This window comes from Myxocyprinus asiaticus, chromosome 25, assembly GCF_019703515.2.
Source record: "Myxocyprinus asiaticus isolate MX2 ecotype Aquarium Trade chromosome 25, UBuf_Myxa_2, whole genome shotgun sequence".
NCBI lineage: Eukaryota > Metazoa > Chordata > Actinopteri > Cypriniformes > Catostomidae > Myxocyprinus > Myxocyprinus asiaticus.
Window position 1 is genome coordinate 31,417,581 of NC_059368.1, and position 22,815 is coordinate 31,440,395.

The 22,815-nt window shown below is 38.5% G+C and overlaps 3 protein-coding genes across 6 annotated transcripts in view; 1 reads left to right on the plus strand and 2 right to left on the minus strand.

The window, feature by feature from the left end:
- The window catches only part of LOC127416134 (dynamin-3-like), a 65,817-nt gene extending 63,888 nt beyond the window's left edge, over positions 1-1,929 (minus strand). The window contains exons 1-2 of one of the 3 annotated variants that reach the window (XM_051655289.1): positions 1,648-1,929; positions 999-1,219 (exon numbers count right to left, since the gene is read on the minus strand). In XM_051655289.1, coding sequence (XP_051511249.1) covers positions 999-1,159 — 161 coding nt within the window. In that variant the 5' untranslated portion in view covers positions 1,160-1,219; positions 1,648-1,929. Of the gene's footprint in view, positions 1-998; positions 1,220-1,647 lie in introns of those variants that run through there. The other 2 variants (XM_051655288.1, XM_051655290.1) reach the window with 2 other exon arrangements.
- A 4,842-nt stretch (positions 1,930-6,771) lies between these two features.
- mettl13 (methyltransferase 13, eEF1A lysine and N-terminal methyltransferase) lies at positions 6,772-14,515 on the minus strand. 2 transcript variants are annotated; one of them, XM_051655233.1, is made up of 8 exons: positions 14,177-14,515; positions 12,077-12,818; positions 10,133-10,332; positions 9,864-10,047; positions 9,578-9,754; positions 8,013-8,225; positions 7,756-7,887; positions 6,772-7,566 (listed from the first exon to the last, which is right to left on the minus strand). In XM_051655233.1, the coding sequence occupies exons 1-8, from the start codon at positions 14,327-14,329 to the stop codon at positions 7,274-7,276; spliced, it is 2,094 nt and encodes a 697-aa protein (XP_051511193.1). In that variant the 5' UTR covers positions 14,330-14,515; the 3' UTR covers positions 6,772-7,273. The 2 variants fall into 2 exon arrangements, with proteins under 2 accessions (XP_051511193.1, XP_051511192.1); XM_051655232.1 differs by having other exon boundaries at positions 8,013-8,237.
- A 155-nt stretch (positions 14,516-14,670) lies between these two features.
- On the plus strand, positions 14,671-22,493 carry LOC127416114 (inosine triphosphate pyrophosphatase-like). Its single transcript, XM_051655265.1, has 8 exons — positions 14,671-14,779; positions 14,969-15,026; positions 15,107-15,171; positions 16,463-16,536; positions 20,681-20,712; positions 20,827-20,939; positions 21,399-21,475; positions 21,821-22,493. The coding sequence occupies exons 1-8, from the start codon at positions 14,675-14,677 to the stop codon at positions 21,951-21,953; spliced, it is 657 nt and encodes a 218-aa protein (XP_051511225.1). The 5' UTR covers positions 14,671-14,674; the 3' UTR covers positions 21,954-22,493.
- The last annotated feature ends 322 nt before the right edge of the window (positions 22,494-22,815 follow it).

The following is a 22,815-nucleotide window of genomic DNA, read 5'->3' on the forward strand; positions in this document are numbered from 1 at the left end:
CACATCTGGGATACCATGAGGGTGAGTAAATGATGAGAGAATTTTCATTTTTGGGTGAACTATCCCTGGTCTCAAAACAGTTTGAAAAGCACCTTATTTCCATCCTACCTCTTTTAACAGGCTCCGAAGGCAGCATTTTCCTGTTTTTGGAAGCAGCTTATACAATGAGTAGAGTGTGTTTGGTAACAGTTTGACTGCTAGTGATCTAATATTAGGGAATATCAGACCATATACTGTATTATTTAAAATAATTGGGTGAACTATCCCTTTAAGAGTTTAATTCATTCAAAAACCATGTGGTTAAGCATTTAACTTATTAGGCAGCAAGTCAGCCGCCTACGTTTTCGGATGCAGCCACAGTTTTAAACAGGAACCACAGCTTGTTCTCATGATCTGCATAGTCCGGAGAAAACGGAGTCAATCTTCTCATTTTGCATGGCTCACGGACATGGACTTGGCAGGCCATCACACAGATGGAGGAAGAGGTAGTGACTGCTCCCGACTACAGATGAGAGCATTACCATTTGCACCTGCTGTGGCTATACAGTACACACTGCCTCTGCAGAAAAGTGCATCAGATCAATATTATGACTATAGACTGATATCGGTCAAACCGAGTAATCAGTCAGTATTTTGAGATTATCAGCATCGGCCCATAACTTCTGCTCAGCAGATTAACAGATGTATTATAATAATAAATTATTTAAGTTTTCCATTTTTGGTGCATTTCAAGTAAATATTGTTTAAAGTAAGTATCCATCTCATTTGCTGTCAGTAAATTATGCATGATGTATATTACCCGGCTCTGTAGGTATCAATACTTTTTTTTTATATCATTGGCCATAAAAAAAAATAAAAAATCGTCCACCACCAAACATGACATTAAATAACATCTTAGCAAGTGCTGAAACTAAAAGTGCTATTAGTTGACAATATACAGTATAACGTTCTGGACAGTACTAAAAAGTTAGTCCAGCAGCTGACTGTGAGTGACATACCTTCCCACAAAATTTTCTAGAACAGAGCTTTTGCCTGCGCTCTGACCCCCGACCACAGCGATTTGGGGTAGGTCCAGGTTGCAGCTCTGTCCGATGGCGCTGAAGGCATCCTGCAGGCGGTTCACCAGCGGGATGAGCTCCTCCATCCCCCGGTTGCCCATGGTGACAGAGCCGCGAGGATGCGGCGCGGGAAACACAAGTGCGCAACAAACACTTTTTCTCTGTGTTATAAAAGAATAATGCGCGAGACGGGTGCACATTTTGTGTTAAAACTTGAAAGCACTTAAAAACAACCAGTTAAATTATTAACGGGTTTGTAGATCCAGTTTTTCCTGACTCAAAAATGAATATTCTGTTATCGTTTACTAACACTCAAGTTCCTTTTTTGCTTCTGTGGACACACAAAAGATATTAGGTAGGCTTTTATTAAAAGACAGTATTAGTCACTAATTATTTTCATTGCATTTTTTTAATTTTATTTTTTCAGTGAAAGTGTTCCACAGAAGAAAGTTATAGTGGTTTGAAACAACATGAGGGTGAGTAAATGATGACAGAATTTTTTTAATAAATTTTTTTTTTCGGCAACTGTCCATTTAAAACCAATAAAACAAACTTATATAGAGATTCAAAGTGTACATAATGAACTTACTAAGTGGTTAATTTTGAAGTACGTTATTCTCAGCGTTTGATCCTGCCAGGCGGAGCAATTCAGAAGTCTCTGTAATTTAATAACGGCGCTCCGGGCACCGCTCTCTCTGTACACGACAAACCGAAAGCAACGATAAAACACAACAAGTGAAGACACGAAATAAACTATCTTCGGTTGAAGTGCCGTGTTTTCCTCGGTCGTTTGTTTGTGCTCGCGCACTGACAGCCAGCTGTCCGATGAGTACGCTTGCGCGCGCTCGACGCCACTCCTCAGGGATTTGAAGGTTCAGATTTAGTGCGATTAAAAATTATGCGAGTTCATAGTCTTTCCTATTTACTTAATACACGCATAAGTATGATACACGACAAAGAAAATATCAGTACATCGCATTAAAATACAAAGATATGAAGAAAAGCAAAACGTCACGTAGGGTACATCCGCCCTCATTTCAGCACAGTACAGTAGACTCATCCAGTAAAAATAACACTGCACGCTGACCACAGGGTTGCCAGATAGATTGCTGCTGTATAATACCAAAGCGAATTTGTCTATTTATAGCAGTACATTTAATAATAATAAAAATAAATTTCAAAGAAAGTAAAAAAAAAAGTCTTAAAATATTACATTATACAGTTGTGTTCAAAAGTTTGCACACCCTGGCAGAAATTGTGAAATTTTGGCATTGATTTTGAAAATATGATTGATCATGCAAAAAAACTGTCTTTTATTTAAGGATAGTGATCATATGAAGCCATTTATTATCACATAGTAGTTTGGCTCCTTTTAAAATCATAATGATAACAGAAATCACCCAAATGGCCCTGATCAAAAGTTTACATACCCTTGAATGTTTGGCCTTGTTACAGACACACAAGGTGACACACACCAGTTTAAATGGCAATTAAAGGTTAATTTCCCAGACCTGTGGCTTTTTAAATTGCAATTAGTGTCTGTGTATAAATAGTCAATGAGTTTGTTAGCTCTCACGTGGATGCACTGAGCAGGTTAGATACTGAGCCATGGGGAGCAGAAAAGAACTGACAAAAGACCTGCGTAACAAGGTAATGGAACTTTATAAAGATGGAAAAGGATATAAAAACATATCCAAAGCCTTGAAAATGCCAGTCAGTACTGTTCAATCACTTATTTAGAAGTGGAAAATTCGGGGATCTCTTGATACAAAGCCAAGTTCAGGTAGACCAAGAAAGATTTCAGCCACAACTGCCAGAAGAATTGTTCGAGATACAAAGAAAAACCCCACAGGTAACCGCAGGAGAAATACAGGCTGCTCTGGAAAAAGATGGTGTGGTTGTTTCAAGGAGCACAATATAACGATACTTGAACAAAAATGAGCTGCATGGTCGAGTTGCCAGAAAGAAGCCTTTACTGTGCCAATGCCACAAAAAAGCCCGGTTACAATATGCCCGACAACATCTTGACACGTCTCACAGCTTCTGGCACACTGTAATTTGGAGTGACGAGACCAAAATACAGCTTTATGGTCACAACCATAAGCGCTATGTTTGGAGAGGGGTCAACAAGTATTGTGCTCCTTGAAACAACCACACCATCTTTTTCCAGAGCAGCCTGTATTTCTCCTGAGGTTACGTGTGGGTTTTTCTTTGTATCCCGAACAATTCTTCTGGCAGTTGTGGCTGAAATCTTTCTTGGTCTACCTGACCTTGGCTTGATATCAAGAGATCCCCGAATTTTCCACTTCTTAATAAGTGACTGAACAGTACTGACTGGCATTTTCAAGGCTTTGGATATCTTTTTATATCCTTTTCCATCTTTATAAAGTTCCATTACCTTGTTACGCAGGTCTTTTGACAGTTCTTTTCTGCTCCCCATGTCTCAGTATCTAACCTGCTCAGTGCATCCACGTGAGAGCTAACAAACTCATTGACTATTTATACACAGACACTAATTGCAATTTAAAAAGACACAGGTGTGGGAAATTACCTTTAACTGCCATGTAAACCTGTCTGTGTCACCTTGTGTGTCTGTAACAAGGCCAAACATTCAATGGTATGTAAACTTTTGATCAGGGCCATTTGGGTGATTTCTGTTATCATTATGATTTAAAAAGGAGCCAAACAACTATGTGATAATAAATGGCTTCATATGATCACTATCCTTAAATAAAAGACAGATTTTTTTGCATGATCAGTCATATTTTCAAAATTAATGCCAAAATTTCACAATTTCTGCCAGGGTATGCAAACTTTTGAGCACAACTGTACATACACAGATGATCAGTTATTTTGCATTTTCCTAATTTAATATTTTTATTGCCATTTATCAGCATAAGATGTCAGTGAAAAGTTGCTTTGAAAAATTATCATGAATTGCAAAATATCTTGTTAACGACATGCACCCGAGCTAGCATAGACTCCACCAGTTTGTGCAAAATCTCATGATCCATCCCAGCAATGAAATCTAATCTTTGAACAAATAAATTAACAAGGTCAATGTCACAAATGTGCTTTTTTTGATGTGACCTAAAAATAGAACAGAATCTTTAATATTTCTTAATTCATGTTGTCATTACGTTTCTTTGTTTTATCCATCCATCCATCCATTTCCTGAAAAAAATTCGTTTTTGAATCTCAGATTTTAAATGTGGGCCCTACTGTATTAAAGGAACAGTTCACCCAAAAATGAAAATTCTCTCATCATTTACTCACCCTCATGACATCCCAGATACATATGACTTTCTTGCATCTGCTGAACTCAAATGAAGATTTTTAGAAGAATTTCTCAGCTCTTTTGGTCCATACAATGCAAGTGAAAAATTTGAAGCTCCAAAAATCAAAGTCAGAATATAAGTAATCCATAAGTCTCCAGTGGTTAAATCAATATACAGGTGCATCTCAATAAATTAGAATGTCATGGAAAAGTTAATTTATTTCAGTAATTCAACTCAAATTGTGAAACTCGTGTATTAAATAAATTCAGTGCACACAGACTGAAGTAGTTTAAGTCTTTGGTTCTTTTAATTGTGATGATTTTGGCTCACATTTAACAAAAACCCACCAATTCACTCTCTCAAAAAATTAGAATATGGTGACATGCCAATCAGCTAATCAACTCAACACACCTGCAAAGGTTTCCTGAGCCTTCAAAATGGTCTCTCAGTTTGGTTCACTAGGCTACACAATCATGGGGAACACTGCTGATCTGACAGTTGTCCAGAAGACAATCATTGACACCCTTCACAAGGAGGGTAAGCCACAAACTTTCATCGCCAAAGAAGCTGGCTGTTCACAGAGTGCTGTATCCAAGCATGTTAACAGAAAGTTGAGTGGAAGGAAAAAGTGTGGAAGAAAAAGATGCACAACCAACCGAGAGAACCGCAGCCTTATGAGGATTGTCAAGCAAAATCGATTCAAGAATTTGGGTGAACTTCACAAGGAATGGACTGAGGCTGGGGTCAAGGCATCAAGAGCCACAACACACAGACATGTCAAGGAATTTGGCTACAGTTGTGGTATTCCTCTTGTTAAGCCACTCCTGAACCACAGACAATGTCAGAGGCGTCTTACCTGGGCTAAGGAGAAGAAGAACTGGACTGTTGCCCAGTGTTCCAAAGTCCTCTTTTCAGATGAGAGCAAGTTTTGTATTTCATTTGGAAACCAAGGTCCTAGAGTCTGGAGGAAGGGTGGAGAAGCTCATAGCCCAAGTTGCTTGAAGTCCAGTGTTAAGTTTCCACAGTCTGTGATGATTTGGGGTGCAATGTCATCTGCTGGTGTTGGTCCATTGTGTTTTTTGAAAACCAAAGTCACTGCACCCGTTTACCAAGAAATTTTGGAGCACTTCATGCTTCCTTCTGCTGACCAGCTTTTTAAAGATGCTGATTTCATTTTCCAGCAGGATTTGGCACCTGCCCACACTGCCAAAAGCACCAAAAGTTGGTTAAATGACCATGGTGTTGGTGTGCTTAACTGGCCAGCAAACTCACCAGACCTGAACCCCATAGAGAATCAATGGGGTATTGTCAAGAGGAAAATGAGAAACAAGAGACCAAAAAATGCAGATGAGCTGAAGGCCACTGTCAAAGAAACCTGGGCTTCCATACCACCTCAGCAGTGCCACAAACTGATCACCTCCATGCCACGCCGAATTGAGGCAGTAATTAAAGCAAAAGGAGCCCCTACCAAGTATTGAGTACATATACAGTAAATGAACATACTTTCCAGAAGGCCAACAATTCACTAAAAATGTTTTTTTTTATTGGTCTTATGATGTGTTCTAATTTTTTGAGATAGTGAATTGGTGGGTTTTTGTTAAATGTGAGCCAAAATCATCACAATTAAAAGAACCAGAGACTTAAACTACTTCAGTCTGTGTGCACTGAATTTATTTAATACACGAGTTTCACAATTTGAGTTGAATTACTGAAATAAATGAACTTTTCCACGACATTCTAATTTATTGAGATGCAGCTGTATTAAGAAGCGATATGATAGGTGTGGGCGAGAAACAGATCACTTTCACATTCTTCTTCTTGTGTTTTTGGTAATTCACATTCTTCATGCATATCGCCTTCTACTGGGCAGGGAGAAGAATTTAAAGCAAAACATGACTTAAATATTGATCTGTTTCTCACCCACACCTATCATATCACTTCAGAAAATATGGATTAAAACGTATGTTGTATGGATTACTTTGATGCTGCCTTTTATTTGCTTTTTGGAGTAACATTTTTGGCACCCATTCACTTGCATTGTATGGACCTACAGAGCTGAGATATTTTTCTAAGAATCATAATTTGTGTTCTGCAGAAGAAAGTCATACAAATCTGGGACGACATGAGGGAGAGTAAATGAGAGAATTTTCAGTTTTGGGTGAAGTATCCCTTTAAGGGACATTGAAACTTCACAGACATACTTGTGAACTGACTTTAACAAAACAGCACTCCCAGTCATCATCTCTGGCAATGTGGGATTGTTTAAATGTGAGACAATCCAGCAAGATAAAATCCTGGCAGTGTCTTATATCTCAATGTGAAATTTCATCCTGATATTAACATTTATTTTTCTGTTAAGTATTCAATAAAGTGCATTATAATTTGGGTCTTTAAATTAGATCTTTTGACTTCAGATAGACATCATGACAATGATATCAAAATGGTTCTTTCATAGTATTTATACATTCATATTACACTTTTGATAATTTGACATGGTGTGTTTTCTTCCAAAGAGCTGGAAGAGAAGTTGGAAATGTTAGAAAATGTTACACTTTACTGACATGTTGTCATGTTTGATATGTTAATCATCATAATAACCAACTTGGGATCATTTCTTAAAGCAACAAACAAACAAATTTAAAAACAAGTCTCAAATCGAACATGGCGCAGGTTTGACGTCATGATGTTTAGTCACAAGACACACAAGAACCAATTATGTTTGATGTTACTGATGTCCAACCTGTGCCATATTTGAATTGAGAGCTGCATAACAAATTGCATGAATGAACTGATTTGTTGTCCCGTTCGTAACACAAAGCTACTGTATGGCAAATGTCCCAAACTTCAGATTTCTTAAATCATAATAATTTATATAACTTTTCATAATAAAAATATATTTGGATTGCCAAATCACTTACACAAACCTCTCCAAATTGTTTAGATGACCTTCAGGTCATTCAACATTGCAGTAATGTCTATTTGAGGCACACACGGTGCAGTCTGGGTGCTAGCATGAAGGGATTTCTGTAGGTCTTTTGCTGTCAGCTTTAATGATGGTGGAATGGTATTAGGTTTGTGTCCCTCTCCTGCACTTCTGCAACACAGCAGCACCTCATTGACTTCACCCTCAATTCCACGAGAGAACACACATGGGAACACGGCTTGAATACGTTCAAGCACCGACGTCCTGAGAGCTGAGTCACGACAAACTAGGTTCAGCATAAAAATTCCTGTGATGGCACAGAGGGTGGGAGGAGAAAAGGGTGATCATGGAAAAATAAAATAGTGTAATGACCAAAGACAATTTATAACGAAACATAAATGTCCACTTTACAAAATAAATCTACATCAGAACATTCAGTGCAAGATTTTGTGAAAAAGTATCAAAACCAATTTTATAACAATGAAGTCTCCCTTGCCTCTAAGGGTTAACAAGTTGTACACTTTCTGCAGAAGTGATGTTTCCACAAAGGCTGGTGGAGGGCAGCTCATGCCTAGGGTAGTGTCTTTGCTGTCAACGTCAAACATGATGACTTCAAAAGAGTGCCCACCTATAACAGGAAAAGAACAGAAAAGTTTAGGATGATTTAGTTCGCTTGTTGCTGTATCGCATTGCGTCTAGTTAGGGTGAAACTGCTCAGCAAACCAAAAGCTTAAAGACTAGATGTTCTCTCACCCTCATTCTCCAATGTTTTGATGTGCTCCAATCCATCTCCAAGTGTAACCTTCAGCCTCTCATCAGTCTGAAACCCAAACCAGGTCTGAGCTACCTCCAACACAGCTGGATCCAGTTCCACCACCTCAACCCGTGCACATGGCACAAAGTCATGCACAAACTGAGGCAGGCCCCCGCCACCCAGCCCCACCAGTAATACGGACAGTGTATGATCTGTTGGAAGACCTAGTAGTTACAATTAAAAGAGACAGACTTGTAATACGTAATGAATAGACTTCTGTTTGGATTGTGCACATCATTGCTGAGAAGAACTCGCATACTGGTTCATAAGTACGGTTACCATTTAGAGTAAAGTGTTTTCGATAGTTTAATTTGACAATTTAAAATAATTTTGTGAACTATACACAAAATTGCTCGTTCTAAACACAACACGGCAACATCGTTTGCCTTTATGCATCAGTATCTTTGCTTTTTAAAAGGTGATGTGAGCACTTTTTGCAATGTTAAAATATTTTCTCCTATTCTTAATAGAGCTTGGGATGGGGCTATTGGTGGGGGGGGGGGCTCTATTTTATTGATCAATAATAATAATAATAATAATAATAATAATAATTTCCAAACATGTTTCCCAAAAGCCCCACAGACCAACAGGGTCAATTCACCTACAAATGTCTTACATGCAGTATATTCGTCTCTCTACAAGGTTTAGTTGAAAGAAATTTAAAAATCGCGATGACGTAGTGCGATTATCAAACCGCAAGGGCTGCGATTTCATTAATTAAATAAATAGTCTGCATGCGCTGCTTGCTGTGCTACTGTCTGTGCTCAGCTTAGCATGTTACATTTACAGCACTCTAGATTCACTAACTGCGCATTTGCTTAATTCCAAATATGCTTGACCGCTAAAAGCTACTATCCAAATCAAAGTAGCCTCATAACACCGGTGCGGAGTCCAAATATCCATACTTCCCTACTATATAGTACACCAAAAACAGCATACCAATGGAGTAGTACAGTATGTCTGAATCCTCAGTATTCATAAAACAGTGAGCTAGAAATACCCGGATGACCTAATATTTCCGGCGATTATTCTGAAGTGCGGATCGAGACTTTATTATACCATAATCCCTCATGGAGAGATGTCACGTTTAAAACGCTGGATTTAAAAGAACAACGGCGGTGGACCGCGAGTCTTACAGCTCTTCTCAACTGTTAATGATATAATGTATATACCAAGAAAGTTGTTCCTTGTGCTTAAATGGTCCTTGTTTAACAAAACCGGAGTACAATATTTTCGCAGTTGTTGTTATTACGTCATATATTCGGGTCACGGGTAATATCACATTTCAAATCGCAATCACGATATTTCTCAGAATAATCGCAATTCGATTTTTTTGTCCAAATCGCTTAGCCCTGCTCTGTACATTAAACTGGGATAAGAGAAAGTATTTTAACATTTGACACTTCACCTTTACTTGCAATTAAAAATGTAAACAATACCACCCCTTCCAAATGTAAACGCTCCCTCTAGCTTGTGGCAAGCATTTCAACGTTAGCACACTTACCTTTATTACTGATTGCATCTGATCCTAGCATGGCTAAACCAGCCACCATGACTTCATGGTGTGTACAGCAGAGAAAACCCCTGTCCACACTACGTGCTTTAGCACCCGTTAAAGCAGGGACTTCGGAAACAGACGCCTTGGACTTTTTCCTATTCTTCTTTTTATGAGCAGAAGTGGCTGGCAAAAGAGACCAAACTCAAATTGAAATCAATCATGAGACGGTATTCTGCAAGTATGGCAAAATACATACAGCAGTATTCAGGATACAGGTATTCTGTAACCTCACCTGTGGACCGGAGTTTACTTTCTGACTGCACTAGCTGGGAATTATTCATGAAGATCAGCCTGCGGTAGAGGTGACCATCCTCTCCTCTGACGTCCTCCACAGAATATTCTCCAGTCAAAGCACTGACCCCTCGTCCAACGATTTCCCTCCACCCCAGATCTCCTCCTACAGACAGGAACGGCACCTACACCAGAGGAAAAGACAGAGAAAGAGCATGAGAGATAAATGATGACAAGATTTACCTATTCATCTATGTTATTCTCTTCCACCTGCTGGTTGGCTGGCATTCCAGGAGGAGCGAGTTCCATCACCATTGGAGACAGCTCTGATTGGACGGCCTGCATGTCCTCATACTCCTGATCTCGATGCAATGCCACAATGACTAGGCGTCTGAATTTTGCACTGGATGCTAGCTGAGCCCGACCTTCAGCTGAGCCGTACAACCAATCAGATTCACGGCCCTGTGGAACTTAAAATTGCAAAGAAATTATATGAAAGGGATAGTTTACCCCAAAATGAAAATTCTGTATGATTTTCTCTCTTCCCTGAAACAAAAAAGTCAAAAGTGAAGAATTTCTACTTGTGATGATTATTAATCCCCGTAAAACTGTGATTGAATTAAATAACTACATAGTCTGTATGTGCTGCGCACTTCAGAGTGCTCTCTGTCATCTCACACACACACACACACACACACACACACGAGCGCACATGACGATAATGATGATGTGTTTTCAGTGTATGAGCTGCTGTACACATTAATGTTGAAGTGCGCATCATTTGCAGAGTATTTATTTATTCAATTAAATCAGAGGCTTTATTAGTTTAAAAAAAAGTTGATGTTGTTTCACAATGCACAGCCGGTGGCAGTGACAAAATTATACAAATTTGTGTATATGACTCCTATTCCGAGTCCAGATCGTTACCATGTTTTTGTACATGTAACGGAAACCTTGCTAGCAACACAGTCAAGCCGTTTTATTATTCTAAAATATTTTCCAGGACAATTAATTATTTTCCAGGACATTTAGGTATTTTTCTAATTTTCCATGAATTTTCCATGACTGGAAAACTGCACTGCAAAATTCCAGGTTTTCCAGGACGAGTGGGAACCCTGTATTTTGTTTCGTTTGAAGTGCAGCTTGAATTGAGAAATATCTTTGGTTAAAATTTGTCATGTTTCAATACATTATTTTAATATTTAAAGCACAATCAATTAAGCAAAAATAATCACCAATCCCTCTGCAGGGGCGGGGCTGGAGGGTTGATGATGTAATCAAATATTGCAATTTTATTTTATTTTTTTAAAGCAAACAGTAGCTTTGTGCGAGGAACAGGGCCCTGTAGCAACAAACCCGTTATGTTAGGAAAACCCTAAAAGGTTTTCTTAAAGGGATAGTTCACCCAAAAATGAAAATTCTCAACATTTACTCACCTTCATTATATCCCAGATGTGTATGAATTTATTTCTTCTGCAGAACACAAACAAAGATTTTTAGAAGAATATCTCTGTAGCCCTATAGTTCTTCAGAAGCGATATAATAGGTGTGGGTGAGAAACAGATCAATATTTAAGTCCTTTTTAACTATCAATCTCCACTTTTACATTTTTTCTTTAGACTTTTGGCTATTCGCATTCTTTGTGCATATCACCACCTACTGGGCAGGGAGGAGAATTTATAGTAAAAAAAAAAAAAAAAGGACTTAAATATTGATCCGTTTCTCACCCACACCTATCATATCACTTCAGAAGACATGGATTAAACCACATGAGTCGTATGAATTACTTGTCTGCTGCATTTATGTGCTTTTTATAGCTTTTTACGTTTTGGTACCCATTCACTTGCACTCTATGGACCAAAAGAGCTGAGAAATTCTTCTAAAAATCTTCATTTGTGTTGTGCTGAAGATATAAATACACATCTCTGCCAGAGAGGAAGATTAGATAGATTACATAAGTAAATAGCTTATATTTCGGGCTGTTTCTCAAGCAAAGACATGGTTTGAATTGGAATACAGCATATGAGCCATTTAGACTACTTTTTTTGGACTACAGGTTTAGAACAACATGGAGGGAGTGAATGATGGCAGAATTGTCATTTTTGTGTGAACTATTGCTGAAAACAATATAAGCAGTAAATATTACTTGGATCATGACGGTGATCACTACAATGATTTTGACTGTGTGAATGGAGAAAAGAATGAGGCACTCACCAATAAATATGGCAAAGTAATTAGTGCGTGGCAGCTTGGCAGAAGGCGGGCTATCCTGCACTGTCAGAGTGTATCGTGAATGGCCGGTGGCTGCATTGCACAGAGTGAGGGAAGGTGTGCTGCTTGCATCTGTTCTCCCTCTGAGTCTATGAAGCAGAAGATTGTAGGCCTGCCTCTCCTTCACAGCAGACAAGAGTTCAGATACTGATGCAAGCCTAGAAGGCGCTCCATCCTCCCCCTGGCACATCTCAAGCACTGTGAACGGAGGTGCTTGCCGGAATTTGGTACATACAAGAACGAAAACAGGGAGGGCGAAAGAGTAATCGGAGTCCTCATTCTGTTGTCCAGTTAAGCAGTGGATTCGTACAGCCCAGCCCTGGGCAAAATGTTCCACGGCCAATTTTATGACGTGTTCCTGGGCTAACGTTACACAAACATACCGGCCCCCCACGGCCAAAACTCTGCCAACTTCTTCCAGCATCCTGCGTGCCAGAGCACCCTCCTCCTCGGAAGCCATGGCATCCAGTGTACCCTTATCCAGGGCTGCCTGGAAGCTCCCACTCTCAAAGCCTGTCTTGGTGGCATCCACCTGCTGGAAGGTCAGGTCAGGACGACGCTCTGTGTTCCGCTGGTTCATGTGAGACACCACTGTCTCGCTGATGTCAATGTTGGTTAACTGATGGTAGCCAACATCATAAAGCTGTTCACTCAGCTCAGAGTTCCCACAGCCCACCACCAACACCTGCAGCAGAAAGCAAGAGTAAGGGCCATTCAGATAAAACACGTCCATCTAGCGCATATTTACACAGAAAAACAATGGGAACAACATGGGTTAATGTGTTCAGTATGAACGGCCCCTTAAAATGATGCTTCTTGGTTTACATACCCCTTGAAGAATCAGCGAGATGTTTCTTTTTTTTTTTTTAAATAAGCAAGATCACAAAAATTGCATTTTGTTTTATTTAAAGGTGCCCTGATGAAGTTATTTGACAGAACAAATGTTTGCATATACACAACAGTTATATATTTTCATGTATAAAGACCCATTTATTGGGTTTTTATAATATCACACAAAAGTGTGAATTTAATATTACAAAAACAATATTGAAAAATATAGCTTTTATACTGTCATAAGTCAAAAAAAAATATTAAATAGTATCTGGAACATGTTTAATTTGAAAAAAGTTAAGGAATACTTCACCACAAAATATGAAACTTCTCATTATTCACTCACCCTCATGCCATCCCAGATATGTATGACTTTCTTCTGCAGAATACAAATGAAGATTTTTAGAAGAATATTTCAGCTCTGTTGGTCCATACAATGCAAGTGAATGGTGGCCGGAACTTTGAAATCCCAAAAAGCACATAAAGGCAGCATAAAAGTAATCCATAAGACTCTAGTGATTAATGTCTTCAGAAGCTATATGATAGGTGTGAGTGAGAAACAGATCAATAATTAAGTCCTTTTTTGACTATAAATTTTCCTTCCTGCCCAGTAGGTGGCAATATGCACCAAGAATGCAAATCGCCAAAAACAAAAGAAGAAGAACACTCAAGAGAGCTGTTTGAAAGTGGAGAATTATAGACTTAAAAACGTATCGGTTTCTCATCCGCACCTATTATATCACTTCTAAAGACAAAGATTTAACCACTGGACTCATATGGATTACTTTTATGCTGCTTTTATGTCCTTCTTGGAGTTTCAAAGTTCTGATCACCATTCACTTTGTATGGACCAACAGAGCTGAGATATTCTTCTAAAAATCTCTGTGTTCAGCAAAAGAAAAAGTCATACATATCTGGCATTGAATGAGGGTGAGTAAATTATGAGAGAATTTTCATTTTTGGGTGAACTATTCCTTTAACAGCAAATCTAACCAATTTTAGATTAACGTTAGATGTATAAACAGTATATCAAGTACTGTAGTAGCTTTGGCAGACAGAGGGAAGCATTTATCAACAAATTGTTGCGTAATATGAAACCACACATTGCTTGTATTCAAGAGTAAAAGTTTAGAGGCCGGTTTCAACCTTAATACACGTTATGGACATTATATGTATGCAACAGAAAACGTCCTCACATTAAAACGCAGTTACCTTCTCACGCGGTTTGATGTATTTATGTAGTACACCGCATAGTGAGTTGTAGTCTCCGTACCACTCGAAAGCCTTCTCTCCTCTTTTACGGAAAAATCGCTCCCAGTATTCCGCCGAGCTGAACTCCTCAGCGGTGCGAGGCAGTAAACTCATGCTTGTGTATCTGGATCTTTAAATAGCCTCTGAATTAAGCCCTATTCAGATGTTTACAGGCCGACGAAGTACTTCACTGGATAATTAACCACTTCACTGAATAATAAGTAAATTATATTAATAAATTTATTTCGCTGGTGCTGTAGTTGACATGCGCTGATGCTCTGAGCTCTCCCACATGTTAAGCACTTTCTACCCGGAGTGATTTTAAGGAAGGACGACGTTGAACGGGCAGCGATTGGTCAGTGTGCGGGAAGGCGTGTCTAAAGTGTGCTGTAAACGTTCGCTGATTGGTGAAAGTTTTGGTCCATGAAAACGATTGGTTTATGGCATGCCAAGAACGCAATGTTTCACCATTCCGGTGGTGGAAACAGTAAAAACACAAGCATGGCAGGACCGACTGGCAGAACGGTGGTTTTCGTGACTGGGAACGTGAAAAAATTGGAAGAGGTGAGCATAACGAGTGTTTTCCAATAGAAAATATATAAATAAAGAACAGCGTGTGAGTGTCCAGTCATATCTTATTATATCTAATATTTCATGTAGTATTTTTACTTTTTAGATTCAAGTCAAGTTTACGTAATGCACATATTGGAGATTTTAATCATTTATTCGTAAAATTGTTTTGTGTTAAAACAGGTTGTTCAGATCCTTGGTGACAGATTTCCCTACAAACTCATTTCCAAGAAGATTGACTGTAAGGATGTGGCTACAGTTTTCATCTTTTACTTATTTACAAGCTTGCTGTATTTGTAATATGGTTGGCTTCTCTTGCAGTGCCTGAATATCAGGGGGAACCAGATGAAATTTCCATACAGAAATGTCAAGAAGCAGCGAGGCAGGTTTGTAAAATATACACTGGCGGCCAAAAATGTGGAATAATGTACATATTTGGCAAGAAATTGGTACTTTTATAAACCAAAGTGGCATTCAGCTGATCACAATGTATAGTCAGGACATTAATAACATGAAAAATTACTATTACAATTTGAAAAAAAAACAAAAAACTACTTCAAAGAGTTCTCATCAAAAAATCCTCCATGTGCAGCAATGACAGCTTTGCAGATCCTTGGCATTCTAGCTGTCAGTTTGTCCAGATACTCAGGTGACATTTCACCCCACACTTCCTGTAGCACTTGCCATAGATGTGTCTGTCTTGTCAGACACTTCTCACGCACCTTACAGTCTAGCTGATCCCACAAAAGCTCAATGGGGTTAAGATCCATAACACTCTTTTCCAATTATCTGTTGTCCAATGTCTGTGTTTCTTTGCCCACTCTAACCTTTTCTTTCTGTTTTTCTGTTTCAAAAGTGGCTTTTTCTTTGCAATTCTTCCCATAAGGCCTGCACCCCTGAGTCTTCTCTTTACTGTTGTACATGAAACTGGTGTTGAGCGGGTAGAATTCAATGAAGCTGTCAGCTGAGGACATGCGAGGCGTCTATTTCTCAAACTAGAGACTCTGATGTACTTATCCTCTTGTTTAGGTGTACATCTGGCCTTCCACATCTCTTTCTGTCCTTGTTAGAGCCAGTTGTCCTTTATCTTTGAAGACTGTAGTGTACACCTTTGTATGAAATCTTCAGTTTTTTGGCAATTTCAAGCATTGTATAACCTTCATTCCTCAAAACAATAATTGACTGACGAGTTTCTAGAGAAAGCTGTTTCTTTTTTGCCATTTTTGACCTAATATTGACCTTAAGACATTCCAGTCTACTGCATACTGTGGCATCTCAAAAACAAACACAAAGACAAAGTTAAGCTTCATTTAATGAACCAAATAGCTTTCAGCAGTGTTTGATATAATGGCAAGTGATTTTCTAGTACCAAATTAGCAATATTTCATGATTACTCAAGGATAAGGTGTTGGAGTGATGGCTGCTGGAAATGGGGCCTGTCTAGATTTGATCAAAAATGACTTTTTTCAAATAGTGATGGTGCTGTTTTTTACATCAGTAATGTCCTGACTATACATTGTGATCAGTTGAATGCCACTTTGGTGAATCAAAGTACCAATTTCCTTCCGAAACAGCAAAATCTGTATATTATTCCAAACTTTTGGCCACTAGTGTACACTGTTATTCTGTATCCTTGATTAATGTCTCACCTTTGTATTGTGTGGTTTCTGTATTAAGGTGGATGGGCCAGTGCTGGTAGAAGACACCTGTCTGTGTTTCAAGGCATTAGGAGGACTACCAGGGCCTTACATGTGAGTCTCTCGAGTTTTGTTTTGTGCTGTAGATCTAAAAAATTATAAGATACCACTCACCCTCATGTTGTTTCAAACCTGTATGGCTTTCACATAAGCTACACAGAAGCTACAAATATGTATTTTCTCAGGCACTTATTGAGACTAAATAGATGCACAACATGCATGATTTCAGTAGTACAGACTAATCACAATAGTCAAATCATACTCGCTGCATGAAAAGAGATGTATCCAGACCAGTAGACTCCTGTAGAAACCGCAGAATTTTGGTCGTATTCAGAAAAGTACTGGCCCGTATAAATCCGATCATATACCATTTCGGATGTTAGTGACTGATGATTCCTTCTGCGTTATAGCCATTTGTTGCCATGGTAAGTAATCCTCTTAAGTTGTCTGTCAGGGGATTGTTTTACATCTGAGTCACATTTGCATTTCTCACCTTCTGGATAAAATGGTCATCCATATTGGTCATTTATCTCAAACTGGATTGGCTGACCTTAACCTTTAAACTACCCCTAAATCTTGACCGTTATTGGATCACATTATACACTGGCTTTCATTTCATTGGGTACAATTTATTTAGCACATCCCTAAATCTTGACAGCTATTGGGCCACTGGATGCGTTGTCTTTAATTGGTTAAACTTAACATTTAGCCCACCAAAAACCCAGTCAGCATTTAGCCTATGCCTCTTATCACAGACCTTTAATCGGTATTGACACAATATAAATGCTAAGATAATAATTGGGTTTAAATATCTTAGTTAAAAGGAAAATGTGAAATATATCAAATATATCAATGGTAAAAATATACAAACATCTGAAACAGTGTGAAGCTTCAGTTAGGGTTCAGTAAATTAGCTGGCATCTGACCCTGTGTCACTTGTCATCACACAAAAGTGATTATTTCTCAGTATAGTGTGGGTCTGCATCAAGTCTCTTGTGTAGCTTCTGGAACAGAGATTCGCAAACCTGCTTGTTTTACAACCTACACTGGCCTCCTATTGACAACACCAGTCTTCTGCGATATCTGCACAGCCTGCATGCTCCAGTATCCAGGAGGGCTTGGTAGGAACGCGGCAAAACCGCCGTGCTTTCTCTCATAGTGGAACCGTGTTTTTTGCAGTCAAGACGGTGCTCGTGTCGCGGGTTCAGGGAGACTGTACTCGCTGCGGACTGTAGCACAATGACGTAGTTTGGTTTAATCCGCATCGTAGTCGACTTCAATGACGTACTGGATGTTTTAATGTGCTTGCGCACAGCTACATATTATATTAGATTCTCTTTACAATATTATATTATTTAGTGTTGTCAGTGTGGCATATAGCCTATCCACCTTATTTTGCAACGCAGAAGTAAGCAGTGGCTGCATTTCCGGCGAATTTGGCAAAGTTCCGCTGGCATTGACCGCAGTGTGAATAACTAAAAGGTTATAATACCAGAATCTAGTGACGTGGGCTTAAAAAAACTATCACACAACCACAGGATGTACAGCAGAATTATGTGCCAATGTTGGACAATTTTCTAACGTCAGCTTTTTTAATAGAGTAAGTAAATCATTCACTTGTTGCTGTGTGTTGTATTGAAGAGACAGTAATAAAATCTGCTTCTTACTTTACCGAGGTCGTGACAATGTAGTGTTTCTTGTCTCCATATGAACCTCCATTCATATGTACCTACATAACCTCCGATGATGCATTTATTTATTCCAAAGGCAGTGTTTCATAAGCCATGCTGAATTTGATCTGCGTGTCTGTTTACTATAAACCGCTAAGAAAGAGAGAATGCTCTCTGACAACAACGGAGAGTAAAATGCATTTATTATTTTGCCAAGATGAAACAAGATGCAGTTTTGGTGCAAAGAAAGTTAAAGCAGCATTTTCCCGTCAGCTTTCTGCTCTCTGCTGGTTGTTTAAAGATTGTGGTGTGTCAGACGGTGCGGAAGACTGTCCTGTCAATGCCTGATCTCTCATTCATTCCGCCTGTGCAACACTGTGTGATAAAACGATGGCAAAATGCGATAAACGATAAAACTATATGCGCTTAAAACCAATGAGTTTATGAAAATCTTCATTAATGATAATGTGGACATTTATTATTACAACCTGTAATATAAAGCAGCATAATGTAGTATTTTTTTGTATCGCTAAAATAGCTTTAAGTGGCTGATACCGGAAGTGGACCACATTCAAGGTTGATTATGGCGGTGCCCTAGCTTCACTGGAAAATAAGGTGGATACACAGGGGATAAATTGGGCCGGTACGGTCCGGAACGGCGATCCAGCACCTTTGATTCCAAAAAAGAAGATGGTGCGACATCACCCGATTTTAGGGTCCCCCCCTCCTCTGAAATCCCAATTTAACCTGCCTATACACAATTTTGTTTGACAGGTTATATTAGCCTAGTGGCTACTAAAAGTTACTAGTTTAACTACTGCCGGTAGACATCTGTGTCTGTATAAGCTTTAATGTTTAAAATAATCCATATAACAAATGTTATTTTCTCTCTGGCAGCTTCAAAGTTCAGTGTTTATTTGAAAAACTGGATATATGCATTTTGTATTTTATCTTCAAGAAACTACTTGTGCCGTATTGTGATCGACCATTGCAGGATGCATAAAGAAACGTTTTCTTCTTTTTATTCTTGTCATCTTAAGTAGGCCTATAAAAGGCATGTTATAATAAAATAAGATTTGAATCCCAAATTAAAGAAGAAATAGGACTGTATATGTTCTCGAAATGGAATCAAATGAATAAAAAAAATATATAAGCTATTTAATAGTTATCATCCATACCAAACAAGTTCGCTCCAAATAGTCAGCAACCTCTCATATTCTTTAGAAGACCGAACTCCCCAAAGCTCAAAAGTTATTAATACGCTATACTATACTATACTACTTTAAGGAACTTTTTATTTACACATAATGCTACATACTGCACACGCTGAATAAAATATTTGCATTAAAAACATCCAGTATATCACGGCTCCGAACGTTTTAAATCCATTAAAACATGGATTTAATCCACTACGTAATGATGGTCCGCAGTGAGGACTTCTTGAACTGAACTGAACTCCATTGCGCAAAGTCACCTACGTGCACACCAACAGCAGAGGCAGACTTGCAATGTCTGTGAGAGAATTATTCTGCACATATTTTACTTCACTTCATTGAGAAGTGCCCTGGCAACACTCTGTTGTATAGCCTAATTAAGATGCAGTTGGACCAAAGAGATTTTAAACTGGGCTCACTTTGTTTCTTTAACTCTTTATATAGTTCGTATAGTAGTTAAATCAAATCAGTAGTTAAGTCATAATCAGATGAGAACATGAGATAAAATGAGGTAAACAAGTGATTGGCTGTGAATAAAACATTAAAAAGCCCTCTTAGCAGGACTGTCATCAGTCATCACAACCAGCCGAACTGTAAAGTTCCATCGAACTTCATGGTTCTCTGTACATGTCTGCTGAATTGAGGTACTGTATGTGGCTTTTGGTGGACGTAAACGGTTTTATGTTTCTTGGGTCCGTTTTTTCCCTAATACATCTGACAAACTTGAAGTTAAGTGGGAGTTTATTCTCCCCACATTTGTCCAGATTTGACTCTTTTCATGCAGTGACTATTCATGTGTTACGCTTGCTATAGTTTACACCATGTTGTTTCTTCATCAAACAGCAATGTCAAATGTAAATCAAGTCAGTCACTGAAACAACAGCGCCACCTCGAGCAACAAATAGCATGGATAATATGTATGTGTACACGCATCTGGAACACTGATAATTCTCCATGTTTGTACAGAAAAACAAAACAAAAAACCAACACTATTACATACCTAAGGTCTCTGGTGAACCTATGCACTTTTGGTACTCAAGCCATTATAAAAAATATATATAATAATAATAATTATAAAAAAAACACTATTTATAGTGTTACACTAATAGTTACACTATTTATACGAGAAAGCTTGAGGAATACTAAAGCAGTGTAGGCAAAAAATTGATAGGTACAGGGGGTGAAATTACATCCTGTTTCACTAAAGACCCGAGGTATGCGTTTAATAAATAAATGACATAGATCTATTGCATATTGCATTAAAATGATTCAGTTTGAGTCTCTCTCTCTCGCTCTCTCTCTCTCTCTGCACAGAAAATGGTTCCTGGATAAACTGAAGCCAGAGGGTAAGACATTTTGACAGGCTACATCTTTTATATCTATTTGAACCAATGGAGGCTTTCAGATACCAAAATTAAAGCAGACTCAAATCTGAGCTATTATTACTATTCCATCTGCAGGACTGTATAAATTGCTGGCAGGTTTTGAGGATAAATCAGCCTGGGCACTGTGTACATTTGCATTCTGTGCTGGAAAAGAGGAGCCAGTCCAGCTGTTCAGAGGAATTACTGAGGTGAGGACACACAATTGACTATTATGAAATTCACTCTCCAGTCGGAGCCGTGGTGTAGCGGTTAGCACACATTGAGTTCTGGTGTTCATGCTGGCAATGTAAGTGCCCATTGTACAAAGGTGCCTGTGTTTGTTCCTGGGAGGCAGCAGATGCCCTAATCATAACCATATGGAGCTTGTAAGACCAAGTTCCCTGCCAGGAACAACCTGGGGCACCTTTCTCCCATTGCGAATGTAAGTCCACATTGCATCATTTCTCAGTCTTGCTTCCCCTCCTGTTCTCTCTCCACTATTACTACCAACAGAAGTAGTAAAATGGCAAATAAATCTCTCTCCCTTCAAATGCATTCACTCATGACATATTCAAGAATGAAATCAGTACACGCACGAAATACTGAATCCAAGTGTTACCCTGCAGGTTTTGATTCCTACCTCCAACAATCCTGTTAATGTTTTTCAGGGCCGTATTGTTGAGCCCAGGGGCCCGAGGGATTTCGGGTGGGATCCCTGTTTTCAGCCTGATGGGTATGAGAAAACGTGAGTATACACATCTTTACAGTGGTGTTTCTCGGTTTCACCAGTAGATGACAGTATTGGTCTAATTAAAGAAATTGAAGAGACTCCTGCTTGGATGAGCAATGTTTACAAAAATGTTTGAATGAATCCTCTTATAGTTTAGTTGTTAACATTGTGAAAAGACATTGATGTGAAATGTATTATAAAAATTGTTGCACCTATCCACAAAGAATGTACCCTTAGCTTCAAACATTGATAAGGTAATACGATAACTATGCCTTATGTACATTTGTGGCAACAGCGTGTCAACACAGTTGAAGCCTATTGCAACAATATCCTCATTCCATGCTGTGTTTCTGGGGGCAGGTATGCTGAGCTCCCTAAAGAAGTGAAGAATAGCATCTCCCATCGGTACCGTGCACTGGCCGCCTTGTCAGAACACTTTTCCCAGCTTAACGATGCACCAGAGACCAACTGCACAAAGCACGAGACTGAGTAGTTCTTTTTCAAGCCGATTCGACCAATCAGAATTCATTTTGGCTCGTCAACATGAAATAGTCCAAAGAATGAATAGTTCAATTAGCTGGTTGTACTTCATCCTCCATGCATTTGAATGAAATTATTTGTTGATGAAAATCACTATCTACTGATATCTTCCTGTTCTCTTTATTTTTATTTAAAAATTATTTTAATTGGCATATTAGCTAAAGGGGTCTCATTACATGACGATGTGACATTACATGCTCTATAACTTGGTTAGCTGGTGTACAACCCTTTGCCTAAATGGGTTAATTAGTTACTTGATTGGTTGTAGTCATCTATTGTAGATAACGTTACACTTGTGAACGCACCCTGTGGCTGTGGTGTGCAGGTGTCTTGTGTGTGCATGTTCATCGCTATAGTTTGAAAATCAAATTGTTCACAAAAGTGAGCTAAACCAGGCTTAACCTCACTTTGGGGACATTCAGGATGTTCATAATTGGAAAATCCATTCATAAATAAAACCAAAATAAAACAAAATTCTATAATAGCAAAAAAAGTTTTCTTTTTGGGATATGGTTACACAAAATTATTTCAAGGTTTACGCATTTCAATTCCATCAAATTGAATGAAATAATCTTTGAAATTTAAAAAAATAAATATTTTAAGTTTTATTTACTTTTGTTAAACTTTACATGATTCAGTTTGATGGAATTTTATTGTGAAATTGAAATGCGTACATTTAAGTTGTTAAAATATTTATTTGAGTAAGTTTTGTCTAAAGTAAATATACTGTAATTAGTTGTAAAAGCATGCAAAAACAGTGTGTGTGTGTGTGAGTGAGATAGAGACAGTGGGAATTGAGAGTCTTAAATCTTCAG